This window comes from Glandiceps talaboti, chromosome 19 (genome assembly GCF_964340395.1).
Source record: "Glandiceps talaboti chromosome 19, keGlaTala1.1, whole genome shotgun sequence".
NCBI lineage: Eukaryota > Metazoa > Hemichordata > Enteropneusta > Spengelidae > Glandiceps > Glandiceps talaboti.
In genome coordinates this window covers 17,794,980-17,810,305 of record NC_135567.1, presented here as the reverse complement: position 1 = coordinate 17,810,305, position 15,326 = coordinate 17,794,980, and the positions used below count along the sequence as shown (strand labels likewise).

General features: G+C 36.3%; 1 protein-coding gene across 1 annotated transcript in view; it reads left to right on the top strand.

Moving 5' to 3' along the window:
- LOC144449916 (sonic hedgehog protein-like) overlaps window positions 1-14,903 on the top strand; it is a 31,287-nt gene extending 16,384 nt beyond the window's left edge. The window contains exon 3 of the mRNA XM_078140464.1: window positions 12,353-14,903. Within this exon, the coding sequence (XP_077996590.1) occupies window positions 12,353-13,020 (668 nt within the window). The 3' untranslated portion in view covers window positions 13,021-14,903. The remainder of the gene's footprint in view (window positions 1-12,352) is intronic.
- Window positions 14,904-15,326: the final 423 nt, after the last annotated feature.

Sequence of the window (15,326 nt, the reverse complement as noted above, 5' to 3'; positions counted from 1 at the left end):
CTAAAAATATGGAATATATACTCTGGTCGTGCTACGTCACGACAATGCGTGTTACGTCACGACAACGCGTGTCTACGTCATTGGTTCTGCTGTGTTGGCAATATGAGTCTAAATGCTCAAAATTACCATTAGTTTCCACGATTTAAAAAAAATATTACTGCCAATGGTATAATTACATTATTCCCCAATATTTTTCTTGATTCAGTCGGAAAATACTCGTGACCTAAGCGTTGTCACTACGAGTCTAGCGACCCCTTAAGTCACTCATATTTTCCTCTGAGCTATATACATACAATGTACATCTATGTGAATATACTATATACATACAATGTACATCTATGTGAGTATACATACAATGTACAATTATGTGACAATGTATGCAATTAGGAGATATTTGATACTTTACAGAGCTCTTATATAAGTATCCAGCAATGAGAAAATGGACATGTTCAGATACCAAACTTAATGCTATAGGAAGGACTGGAACAATCCAATATAAATTCAATGACCTCTCATCTACTTTAGCTTTATTCATTCAAGTTTCATGTTACTTTCAAAGTCTCACAATTGGCAAAAATCAGAGGGGGTGCTCAACACGCAATGCAGAATAATTCTACAGCACCCATCTGGATGTATAGTTGATAAAACTCAAATAGACCAGCAGGTGTTTTTCCCTATATGTCGATCTTCAAATATTACGTCACTTACTTTCTTGTTGAGTTACTAGTACATGTCTTCATTGTGATGTCACTTTATTTCTAGTTTAGTATTACGTCACTTAGTTTCTAGTCGAGCATTACGTCATTTTCTAGTTTAGTATTACGTCACTTAGTTTCTAGTCGAGCATTACGTCATTTACTTTCTAGTCGAGTATTACGTCATTTAGTTTCTTGACGTGTAAATCACGTAGTGTCAAGTCGAGTATTACGTCACTCAGGTTTTAGTGGCGTTTTAGTATTACGTCATGTAGTTTCTCGTCGAATATTACGTCACTTAATGTCTAGTCGGGTATTATGTCACCTAACTGCTAGTGGAGTATTACGTCATATAGTTTCAAGACGAGTATTACGTCATTTAGTTTCTTGAGGAGCAATATACTATGCAGCTTCAGTACTCACAAGTATAAATTCACTGGTGTCTAGGGGGTATGACGTCACGTTAATGTCTATAAGAGATATAGAGTAAACCCATATACGTACATCTGGCTTTGTGGGAATCAATTTTCTTGTTATTCTGTCATTCTGTGTCCTCTATACTTCAAAGGTAATGGTACAATTGTTTCCTGCCTTCTAGTAGTCTAATCTTTGCCCTGTTTGACTGTGTCCCATATGTAGGAATTCCAATGACACACCTAAGTGTCGTTTACACGGTCCTTGTTAGCTTGGACCACTTTACGTCGCTTAGGTTCTTTGTGTACCTCAAAACCAGTTTGTATGTATAACATGTGTTCCAAATATTTGGCGTGGAGCATGAACGCAATGTGATATGTCTGCTGTTTTAAAAGCAGGGTGAGTCTTTGAGTGCTACCAAGTCAGGCGTATCAAATTGGCTACCTATCGACTTCACAACTTTGTTGTAAGTTTGAATTTTATCTCCGCTGCCATCTACTGACGTCCGGGTGAATTAAAGACTGATAAAAAACATCAATACCTGTACGATCAGTCACCAGTGACACGAAGGCCCACTACCCCCACCCAACGCCCCTTTCTCTCCCCTCTCTTCCTCCCTCTCCTCTCTTCCTCCCTCCCCCTCTCTCTCTCCCTCTCTCTCTCTCTCTCTCTCTCTCTCTCTCTCTCTCTCTCTCTCTCTCTCTCTCTCTCTCTCTCTCTCTCTCTCTCTCTCTCTCTCTCTCTCTCAGCATTTTCACTTGAGCATTAGTAGTTAACTTGACAGTGAAAAGAATATATAATTGGACAGTGAAAGGATATATATATATATATATATATATATATATATATATATATATATATATATATATATATATATATATATATATATATATATATATATATATATATATATATATATATATATATATATATATATATATATATATATATATATATATATATATATATGAATGTGTCTTGTATGTATGTATGTTGGTCAATGTGCAAATATTCCATATTCCAAATTCACATGTGATTGATTCTATGTGGTTCACTGGTTCATTCACAAGGCCAAGTACTATGAGTTGCATGTGTTGTCAACACTTTAAAAAGAGCTGAGTACAAAACAATGACTGCATTGAAGTGTGCATGGTGTATATGCACAGAATTGGTTCACACATTCAATCGTCTGGGTATGGGCGTGTACCAACAATCGGTCAATCTAGCACACAGTACTTGTATAGCCACAGGTGCTATACTTGACTGTATGGAACGTCAATAGTTGTCTACACGCACGATTTCTTTTCTATTCCATTCATATTTTCATGATCACTATCTTTACAGATTATCTTCAGTAAGAGAATATAAGATGGATTGATATTTCAAGGTGTTTTGTGTACAATACTGTCAATAGAGACTAACAGCGTCAACATAGACATGTGTTTTACCTCTGTACATCCATATGTTATGATACAAGTATGCAGGGTTCTAATTAACATAACAAATTTAAGATATACTCTCTTGCCCACACCCTCTAACGCCTCCTGTCCACCCTTATCAAAATCTCCCTACCACCCCTCCTCTCATCTCCTCTCTTCTCGTACACGTATTTACACCCGATTTCAACTAACCTTGCCAAAACGGTGTGTGTGTGTCACAAATGTACGTTTGGGTTGGTTCATACACGTTACAACACTCCAGATACACCAACACTTTACAACTGAAACCAAAGTACAAGTAATTGTAATATATCACTTCCCCTAAAGTCATTGAAGCTTGGGGACATGTATACATTTTAAACTTTATGAAGTCTACGAAAATGGGTTCTACGTCACTACAACGCGCGTCTATGTCACGACAACGCGTGTCTATATCACAGGTTCTGCTGTGTCATTGGTTCTGTGTTCGAAATATGAGTCAAAACGTTCAAAATTACCGTTACTTTGATATTACCGGCGCTGGTATAATTATGTTATTCTCCAATATTCGTCTTCACAAAAGAAGACAAATATTGGGGAATAACGTCTAAACATTGTATGAACCGAGATAAAAAAAATTGCATCATAAACTGTTGTGCTGAGATTAAGTGAAATTTGTGATAACTGACCTGGTCATATTTTGAAACCATTCGTATGTATAAGATATATTTATCCTATAAATCATATTTTCTAAGCAATTTTATGCTTCCTCAATTTAAATTTGAAAATGAACTCTGCGACACTGATGTTTGAACTTTGTTGCATTGATTTAACTGTTCACAATACTGGCACTACACAGGTAGATTTACAGTTCGAGTGTTGACTTTTGAAAGAGCATTTCAGATTTACAAAATATACAATTCATCTTGTCTAGTGCTATCCTTAATTGAATCTTAAGAGCTTTCTTTCACGATTCGAGACCACATTGCATCCAGACATTTAACGAGGATGACAGGAACATACAGCTAAAATGGTGTAGGCTTGGTGTTTCACTCATGGGTCATTACAGCCAAAATGATGTAGGCTTGGTGTTTCACTCATGGGACATTACAGCTACAATGATGTACGTTTGGTGTTTCGCTCATGGGTCATTACAGCTAAAATGATGTAGGCTTGGTGTTTCACTCATGGGACATTACAGCTAAAATGATGTAGGCTTGGTGTTTCACTCATGGGTCATTACAGCTACAATGATGTAGGGTTGGTGTTTCACTCATGGGTCATTACAGCTACAATGATGTAGGCTTGGTGTTTCACTCATGGGACATTACAGCCAAAATGATGTAGGCTTGGTGTTTCACTCGTGGATCATTACAGCTACAATGATATAGGCGCTTGGTGTTTCACTCATGGGTCATTGCAGCTAAATGATGTAGACTTGGTGTTTCACTCGTGGGTCATTACAGCTACAATGATATAGGCTTGGTGTTTCACTCATGGGACATTACAGCCAAAATGATGTAGGCTTGGTGTTTCACTCATGGGACTTTACGTTTTTGACACAGAGGCAACAAATTTTAACTCCAGAACAATAACAGACACACAACGATCACATCAGGATCCTTACCCAATCACATTGAACACTTATAAGCATTGCTATTCTTTCATGGTTTAATAGAAATAGGCCTCTAATAAAAACATTTACACATGGACTTGATGATGTTAATGGCTGCAATTGTTTATTTTCTAACTGATAATCAACATTTCAACTTGACTCCTTCTACCATCCCCACTGTGCACGGCACCTATGTATTTGTTTCTTCTGCATTAAAAGTTGTCAGAGGGTGAGTATTAAATGTCATGTTACATGAGTGAAACACCAAGCCTACATCATTTTAGCTGTAACTCTTCCCTTCTTTCACTGGCATTATTTATTTTTTCATTTTGACCAGCTCACATACAAGCAGTCATAAATACGAAACCACAAAGTTGACTTTATATCTATTGACACTTTTCATGGCATGGAGCTGAAAAGTAAACTGATTTTTCAAAAAAAGTTGACAGCCTCATATTGACTTGTACTTAGTCCAGTACACTAGAGAAGTGGGGTCAGAGGTCAACCTGGAGTGTTGTTAATGAGGTAGTAACTAGACATGTGACAAGAAGGGAAATTTGTTAGCTTATCGCAAATCAATAAATCATAAAACTTAAAAAGTGGGGTTTCTAGTGACCTCCCCATGTGATGTAAATGAAATTGCTAACAATACATGGTTTTAGATTTCATCATTACAAATGCATACTGGGTGTGTTAGGTTGGTTTTGTCCAAGATTGGGTATCAGTTTGGCCTAGAATACATGTGAATGAGGTTTTTGAATTTGCTATTTCTCTATTTCCCCATTCCCATGGGAAACACCAAGCCAATATTTTGTTATTTCCCCTTTCCCATGGACTAAGTATTACTGTATTCTAGCTGGTTTAGTCCAATATGGGTACAGTATCATTTATCTGAGTTTAGTCCCAATACGGGCACAGTATCACAAGTGGATTTAGTCCAATATGGGTACATTATCATTAAGGTGGATTTAGTCCAATATGGGTACAGTGTCATTTAGCTGGGTTTAGTCAAATATGGGTACAGTATCACAAGTGGATTTAGTCCAATATGGGTACATTATCATTAAGGTGGATTTAGTCCGATATGGGTACAGTATCATTTAGGTGGATTTAGTCCGATATGGGTACAGTATCATTTAGCCAAGTTTAGTCAAATATAGGTACAATATAATATATCTGGTTTTAGTCCAAGATGGGTACTGATATCACCGAACTAGATTTTATAGTACAGTACGGGTACCAGTATTACTCTAGCACAATACAATCTCGACAAATCGGCATACCCTAGTCTCTACACCCGCTTCTTGTTACCAATATCACTGGCGTCAGTGACAATGCAGACTGCAAGAAGTGGATTTACATAAAGACGGAATGTTCTAAAGGTGTACAAGCTATCTAAACAGAGGACGGCATGTTTTGTCTGTTGGTTGACTTACGGCATTCTAATCTAATTGTGTGTTTATCGTCTAAACAATAGATGTGTACATGTTAGTAGAGAGTAGTACAGGCTGCAAACATCAACCATCTTCAAGTGTTAACTTAACGTTATTAGCATTCTATTTAGTCAAACCAACTATAATGTAGTCACAACAAACAACAGTTAAAACTCCTGATAAATTCTTTTCTTGACATTTCATTTGAAAGTAACAGTTGACTTTGTTCTAAAGAATAGGACTTAGAATTTCGATTTGTCTAGCTGCAGGCCTACTTAAAATCAACCGTGACTCAAGGACTATGTTATCAATAAAAGAAGCCTCTCCTCCTACTTGTCATAACACCGGTATCCCCCTCCCTCACCCTCGCTATGTTTGGGTGAGTGAGTGAGTGGGTGTCTGTCTGTGTGTCTGCCTGTCGATCGGCCGGACTGCTTTCTCCTCTCCTCCTCCTCTCTCTCTCTCTCTCTCTCTCTCTCTTCTCTCTCTCTCTCTCTCTCTCTCTCTCTCCTCTCTCTCTCTCTCTCTCTCTCTCTCTCTCTCTCTCTCTCTCTCTCTCTCTCTCTCTCTCTCTCTCTCTCTCTCTCTCTCTCTCTCTCTCTCTCTCTCTCTCTCTCTCTCTCTCTCTCTCTCTCTCTCTCTCTCTCTCTCTCTCTCTCTCTCTCTCGGGTGATGGATCAGTTTGCCTGCCTGCTTTTATGTCCATCAATATATGTAGCTATCTGCGTATATCGACATCTAGTCAATGAATAGGTATACGTTAGCCTCAGTGCATCTGAAGGACTCTACCTTAACTGAGTTTAGTTTATCATAACTAGGCTAAAGGTCACTTTTCACGATTTTGACGGATTTTGCCTAGCAACAGAAATATGTATACTAAGATAATATTGTTTGTTAAGTATTACAGACCAATCGATTAAAACAATACTCTTAGCATTGATGAAATAATTACTGCTGGGAATTAAAGCATACACGATATAAACAAATAGAATCAGACCCTATTCGTCCCAAGGGAATTGTATCACGGCGAATTTGAGTTGTAGAACGTAGATCTCGTTCATCCCAATATGGCAGCCAAGTAAGTAGATATCAGCCACTCACGCAGATAACATCGTTTGCTACTATGTAGCAATTTGTAATGAGTTGGATACAGTGTAGCAATTTGTAATGAGATATCGTAGCAAGAGCACCTATTAATCATCCATTGCTGAATCGTCGATGCTTTGCTAGAGCTTGAAATAACATCGCTTCATAGTAATTCATCTGTCATAAAATTGATAGAGATCAAGTGATGTAAATGAGTAGTAGTATCAGTGTGTGTGATCAGTGTAGAAGCTTGATGTATATGTGTGTCTGTCTGTCTGTATGTATGTATGTATGTATGTATGTATGTATGTATGTATTTATGTATGTATGTATGTGTGTATGTATGTATGTATGTATGTATGTATGTATGCATGTGTATGTATGTATGTATGTGTGTATGTATGTATGTATGTATGTATTTGTGTCTGTCTGTATGTATGTATGTATGTATGTACGTATGTATGTGTGTATGTATTTGTGTGTGTATGTATATATATATATGTGTATGTATGTATGTGTGTATGTATGTGTGTGTGTGTGTATGTATGTGTGTATGTATGTATGTATGTATGTATGTACGTGTATGTATGTATGTATGTATGTATGTATGTATGTATGTATGTATGTATGTATGTATGTATGCATAGGTGAATGTATATGTGTCTTTTATTGAGGTTTTACTTTTAATGTCACTTATCATAGTCTTTAGTTCTGACTGAGGTGAATGTAATATAGTAAAGTTTAGTAGAGTATAGTTTAGTGTGTTATTACAATAGTAGGTACTCATGCTGTACATGTCGCGGTGTCACGTGGAGGATACCACATTGCTGTAGGCATTCACCTCATCGCCTTAACGTGTCTCCGTGATATCGCTTGCTATGAAAGGTGAATGGATGGCAGAGACAGTGACAGCAAAGCTTTATTTCCGTTTTCTGTGTTTACTAATGAGACTAATCTCCACAATTTATACCAGTCTTCCGTTGCTGGGGAGCTAGATGTGTGGTTATGAATTTTAATTGAACTAGGGGGTTCTATCTCTACACCAACCACTGGATTAAGTTGGATTGAATGAATGTCTAAAAGTCTAAACCATCACTGTGTTGTCATGACAACACGACAACCCGGAATATTGGATTTACAAATCTATTTTTGCTGATTTTAATGTTTTATAATTTAGAGGGAGCTAAAATGAGTTGACATGGGATATCCTGATGTACTGTGTAACTATCGTCAATTCGTATATTCTGTCACATGTGGCCATTCACATCTTTATGGATGACATTACCGTTCCAGCTGAGTTGGCTAATGATAAAACAAAGTGTATGAACACAGGTCCTTGACATTTTAGCAGTAGTAACATATAACCTAGCTTTCATACTTCCTTGTCTTAATCCCATAACACTGCCACAAAATAATGTATTAACACTATTACACGTACTATGCATGCCATCGACCTGACTATTGGGGGGGGGGGGGGATATAGCCTTTATGAATATTTTGACCCAAAAATCCAAAATGAAAGAAATCACGATGCAAGTATAGGTTTAAGTATGGTGATGGTGGTGGTGGTGGTGGTGGTGGTGGTGATGATGGTGATGATGATGATGATGATGATGAGGAGGAGGAGGTGGTGGTGGTGGTGATGATGATGATGATGATGAGGAGGTGGTGGTGGTGGTGGTGGTGGTGGTGGTGGTGGAGGCGGAGGGGAAGTGGAAGGACAGGGGCAGGATGTGGGGCAGGAGGAAGAGGGAGGAGGAGGAGGGAGAAAGTGGAAATTAGATAATGTCATAGCCTGATTAGCAAAAATGATTTGTAAATTTCTATAACCCAGTATAAATCTGTGTAACTGATCTTGACCCTTCCCTGATTAGCATAAATGTGTATATATACCCTCTACCATACTCTTAATAGCATAACTTTGTGATAGCATTAACCCTAATCTAATTAGCATAAATTTGTATAAACAGCCGCAACATACAATAATTAGCATAAATTCGTGCAAACAGCCTTCACCCTACCTTTAACACAAAGCATGTTGGGATAGATTAGCAAGTGATTTGTACAGATCGTGTGTACTTCTCCTAAGCCGGAGGTGAATTGTTGACTTTTAGTGCTTTTCAAATGCAGATTTAGAAGGACTGACTGGAACAGAGAGAGTCATTGATCAGGCAATGAAAGAATGCGACTAGATGGACGTAAACTCTCTACTACTTGAAACAAATACAACCACTTTTTGTAGACTTCAGAGATGCAAAAACTAAAAGTACAACCGGATGTTGACTTTTTGTCAAAGTTTGAGAGTGCCAAAATGTAACTAGAAAAGACGTTATTTACATGGCACACTGGGCCATATGTTTCACACCCTGTCTGTTATAGTGTATATATATATATATATATATATATATATATATATATATATATATATATATATATATATATATATATATATATATATATATATATATATATATATATATATATATATATATATATATATATATATATATATATATGAGAGAGAGAGAGAGAGAGAGAGAGGGAGAGAGAGAGAGAGAGAGCGAGGTAAACTGTACGGTCGATTAGCGATAATTCTGTGTAGTTGTAGGTATGATATCATAATCACACGTGACTTTCACCAATATAAATATGGTTATTGTCCAAGGAACAACAATCTCACAATACAAAGTAAAAGTATTTATATAACAACCCTTAAATATTCTCTTATTGCTTCTTTGTTCGGACTACAATCAGTTATTTCCAGGTCTGGTCTAGAAAAGTGGAAACTTAGACAACAACTATTCATTCTTGTCTTACACTGTCTATTAAATTGTGAAAGGTCCATGTGACTGGTTAAAGTGAGAGTTTCTATTTAAAGTTTATGAGATAGGTGTACTTACATTACTTCTTTTGTTGATTTAGCTTTATGTAGTTTGAATGCAATTGGTCATGTTGCTAGGCGTGACGTCACCTAACAACACTATAATCATTTCCAATTTCATTGTCTGAAGCTCATTATCGTTAATAGCCGGGTTCAAGGAGGTCAGGTCTATCAGTTGACCTTTGAGCGTCTCATTTGACTTGACTCATTGACAGAATGAAAGTTGCCTTTGATGCTACAAATCTATCTCCTTCCATAAAGTGCCCAATATACCCACATATACCAATCATAGAATTGTTCCAACCAAACATATACCCACACACACACACATACATACATACATACATACATACATACATACATACATACATACATACATACATACATACATACATACATACATACACACACACACATACCCAGCTGCAGCATACACGCATACAATACTCCAAACCCGACATACCCACATAGAATACATACACCCCAACATTCTCACATACAATAATACCTCAAGCCCAACATACCTATATGTAGTTCAAACTCATCATAGGAAACCACAACTGCACCGTCCAAGACAAAGTGTTATCTTTTGAGGCCAGGATGTATGTCACTGTGCAGTACAGGATGTATATTTAGATTTGTCAAACAAGAAATTGTGGCTAGGTCAATTCTGGTAAAATCCACCCATTGATAAGAAATCGAGCAGAAAACCAGAAGGGTGTATCCAAGTATATGTGTAAATAACAGCTGATATGAAAAGACGGAGTAAACACAGATTATGACATCATAGAAAGAACAACTGAAAAGTCATCTAAACGTGTTTTGAAGTTAGGACTAGTCAATGCCTAGATACACCAGTATGTAGACATGTTGGGAAGGGATCCATTTTACCTCCTCTTTCAGATACTAACCTGTCCATAGAATATTAGGCCATCATAGACAGTAGATATTAATAACTTTATAGGACTATTAGTAATAAACTACTCCATCAAAAGTCCAATTTCTTATTTCAACTAGACACATTTATGGACAATTTCACACTTAACGTGGTCGGCAGTGTATGTATAAACACAGCTGGATCGGTTGTCAACTCTACTTCAAAGAAAAGCCGCCATAACAAAATATGTCCTGATGTATTGTGAGTGAGACCTCAAAGAAAGAGCTATTGCAAAAATGTCAATGGTATATGTGCCAATTGACGACTTTGATGTAAACCTTCATGCCATCAACTCTAGATTCATTATATATGCATTTTGCTGTAAGAACTCATTTGAACCACAACTACCTTTATCAGGTACGTTCATCTACTCACAATACACTCACCATATCAAATTTGCATATTAAACGTCAAATAATGGTCATCTCTACCTAGCATAAAGAACGATCATTTTCATTGGCCACTGTTAAGAGAAACCTAGCCCTGAAACTTAGACGAGTAGACTTGAATACTTGTAGAAAACAGACACTCTTGTATTCTGTAGATATACACATAGGCATAGGCAAAGATATACACAGTAGTACTGGAAGGCACATACATTATCAGATACATACATACATACATACATACATACATACATACATACATACATACATACATACATACATACATACATACATACATACATACATACATACATACATACATACATACACACATACACACATACATACATACATACATACATACATACATACACACACACACACATACATACATACATACATACATACATACATACATACATACATACATACATACACACATCTTACATACATACATACATACATACAGACAGACATACATACATACATACATACATACATACATACAGACAGACAGACAGACAGATGCAAACAGGTAGAAACTGGTTTCAAATAAACTACAAACCAACGGAAAATATTATATATATATAGTATATTTACATTAAAAGTAATAAAGAATTGAAGTTGAGTCAACGATGCCATGTGTAGGTGTGTCTGTCTCTATGTGTGTTTGTCTGTCTGTCGGTCTGCCTGTTTGTTTGTTTGTTTGTTTGTTTGCGTATATGGATGTGGTTACCTGTCTGGATGTCTTTGTTGCGATGTTTATACTGCATTCTATAGCTATATTGCTTTGTGTTTCAAATTTGTGTTCTGTCTATATATGTAGTTCATCTCGGATATGCTAGTCATTTGTAGCTATACAAAACCATAGTTTGGAATTTTCGTCCGAAGTGTTATTGGCCTTAGAGGTCATCTTGTGAGGTCAACAGCGACAGGAAGTCAGAAGTGAACAAGCCTGCTATTAAAGTATTTGTTACTGATTTAAGAGACTTGAAGTTGTATGGAGATAGCTAGCTATATGACAGTCACGTAGAGATGTGTACTAATGACAGTGTTATCAACGGTTGTCTGATAACGCCACATTTACTGAACAGGAGATCAAACTCTGTAATACCATACTAATGCTTACAGTCTAATATACTTCAAGAACAATTACCTTGCCAACAAATAGATTCCCAGTTTCAGCCCCAGCACAGAGACGTTGTATGTTTTTTGCACTCGTCATAATTCTGTATTAGGAGAATTGTTTACTCTGTGTAGGTCTTGTCAAGTACTGTCTGCTTGTTACTATGTAATGTGTGAGGGTAATGGGCTGAACTTTGAGATAAACCCTAGCCCCAACAACATATAAAAATAAAGTACCCATATCAAATAGTTAAAATTGACAAGTACTAGAGGCGACAATGTTAGCCAATTCATAATATGTCAAATTAATAACTAATAAATCATCAAGTTATTCTGACGTGTTTTCATATATTTGTTTTCAGAACATTCCAAAGGAGGTGGCCGTGGAGGTTGTTTTCCTGCCAGTTCAACTGTGACATTGGAAAATGGCGCCACCAGATCAATGGACCAAATTCAGCTCGGTGATAGGGTTTTGACTGTGAACGAGGCTGGACAGACTGTGTATAGTGACGTCATTATGATGTTAGACAAGAAATCCGACAGGCGGCAAAGTTATCATGTAATTGAAACAGAAGACTACGGTTACAGGTTGACTGTGTCACGCGGTCATCTCGTCTACGCATCAAACTTCAACTGGACTTTTGATGCGTCTGTGAAACCCGTGTATGCAGGTGACTTGCAAGTTGGGCAGTATCTCTACGTCGCAGAAAACCAGGGGGCAACTTTACGACCAGTCAAAATCACCCGAATATCAACGATGGAAGACCAAGGTGTTTTCGCGCCATTAACCACTGAGGGAACGATAGTTGTGGACAATGTGGTGACGTCATGCTATGCAATGGTCAATCATAACTTGGCACATTTTGCCTTTGCACCAGTGCGTTTTTTAAAACAAATTTCAACTAATTTGTGGAGCGCAATGGCTGCCATGCAAACGGATGGCATTCATTGGTACCCACATCTGTTGTACAGCATCGCTGGACAATTTTTGAGTGATAGTTTGGTTTATGAAGGCGGAATACTTGTCTGAATTTGACTGACAAAATTCACACGTATACCTCTAGAGGGCGGTCTACACGATGAAAAATACCGTTTGAATTAACGAGACGTGGTCTTCGTTGACCAATGAAGCGGCATTAAATAAATCGTTACCTTTGACCTCCAAGACTGCACTGGACAAGTCATGGTAGAACATGTAGAGAGTGAACGTTAATGGAGACAAGAATAAACAAACAAACAAATGAATTGAATTTATCTCTCATAGCAATACATACTTTTCTATGAAAACACTTTTTAACAAAATATTTGTTATTCTTCAAATCCCTTGACATGATCGACCCGGGTCAGATTGTATATGTCAATTCTGATTGGTGAATGCTTTTGATATTATCCAATCACCTCTCAATAAACAAGCATGAGTTGATGACTTCACGCATTACGTCTGCTGACGACTATTTATTACGTGCCATAGTTTACATTCTAAATTACCACGTGACAAATACCACGTGACAATTACGTCACCACTACGTAGATCATTAAAATAGTTTATTTATTTTTTTGTAAAATAGAATCCTTTTCACTGCTAGTGATATTTGTTAAAGTCTGGCATGATCTGATGTGTGATTCTAAAATAGTGTGAACGTATAGATTTCACTTGTACAATATTATTAAACGACATTATGCAAACTTTTTTGTGTTGTATATGGAAAAAAAAACACTTTTTTACACTTTTGCATCAGTAAAATTTTAAAGAATATTTCTGCCTCCATTTACTTTCTGTTATCACATAGGTGTCCAAGTCATTATTCGTACTGCAATTTGCTTGGAATGCAAAGTGTCTGCCGATGTACATCATATAATGCTCACATCAAATGACGTATCTGCTTCACATCAAATGACGTATCTGCTTACATTGTGACGTTTAAATGACGTATTTGCATACATTGTGTGACATTTAAATGACGTATTTACATACATTGTGTGACGTTTAAATGACGTATTTGCATACATTGTATGACGTTTAAATGACGTGTCTGCTTACATTATACGCATACAAGCAAGTCTGCGCATTCTATGACGTTTAAATGACGTATCTGTATACATTATATGACGTATTAGCTTATATTGTATGACATACCAACTTACTGTAACTGACGTACTTGCTAACACTAAATGACGTATCTACATACATTGTATGACGTATCAGCTTACATTAAATGAAATTTTTGCGTACACTAAATGACGTATATGCCTACACGAAATGACGTATTTGCCTACACAAAATGACACGTACTTCACACGATATGACTAATATCTGTTCACAAGATATGACGTATTTGCACACACTTAATGACGTATCTGCTTATATTGTGTGACGTATCTGTACACCTTATGACGTAATTGCTTACACTGTACAATGTATTTGATTATATGTGAAGTGTTAGTTTGTAAAGACTAAACCATTTTTATTATTATAATAGAATCGTAGAAACGATGCAAGATTTTGTGAAGAAATATCTTATTTTAGAAATTCATAATTGTATATTTTGGAATATTATATGAATATAAATAAATCAATTACTTCCTATGAAGATATTAATGAAATGTAAATATCGATCGGTCACTAGGGTAATGGGAACACGTACACAAATCAGAATAAATTGGTTTTACTGCACCGGAAATGACGTTTAATAATTGTCCAATCTGTGCATTAGAGAAATAAGCAGTGCATTCTGGGTCGCTTAGCAAATTTGAAAAAGATCAACAGTGTACATCTTAAAACAAGACTTCAAAATAATCTTAAAATCAGATCTACTTGGATAATGTATCAGATATATTTGTGACGTCACGGACCATATTTGTCTGGAGGATTTAGTACACATTCCAATATATGAAGATTTTCTAGTGACACAGAGTTCATTTTATATATATATATATATATATATATATATATATATATATATATATATATATATATATATATATATATTATTTCTAGTCCATAGCTGATATTCATTACCGCATTACCCCATAATTCCAATTTTGACAATTAATGTTATTTATACTGCAATGTTAAGATTTTGCATGATCTTTTTAATGTATTGTGTATTTGAACCTCACAATTCTCTTTGTGTCGTTTCCATGGTTATTTCAAGGCTAAAGGTCAGTAGAGATATATGAACCATTGAGTGTTACGTATGAGATTTTATGTCCTATAATCTATGCATAGTTTTTGCCTTTCTTAATAAAAGCTGTCATTGTCAGATAAGATTATATCGTTGTGTTTGTTTGTTTGTTTGTTTGTTTGTTTGTTTGTTTGTTTGTGTGTGTGTGTGT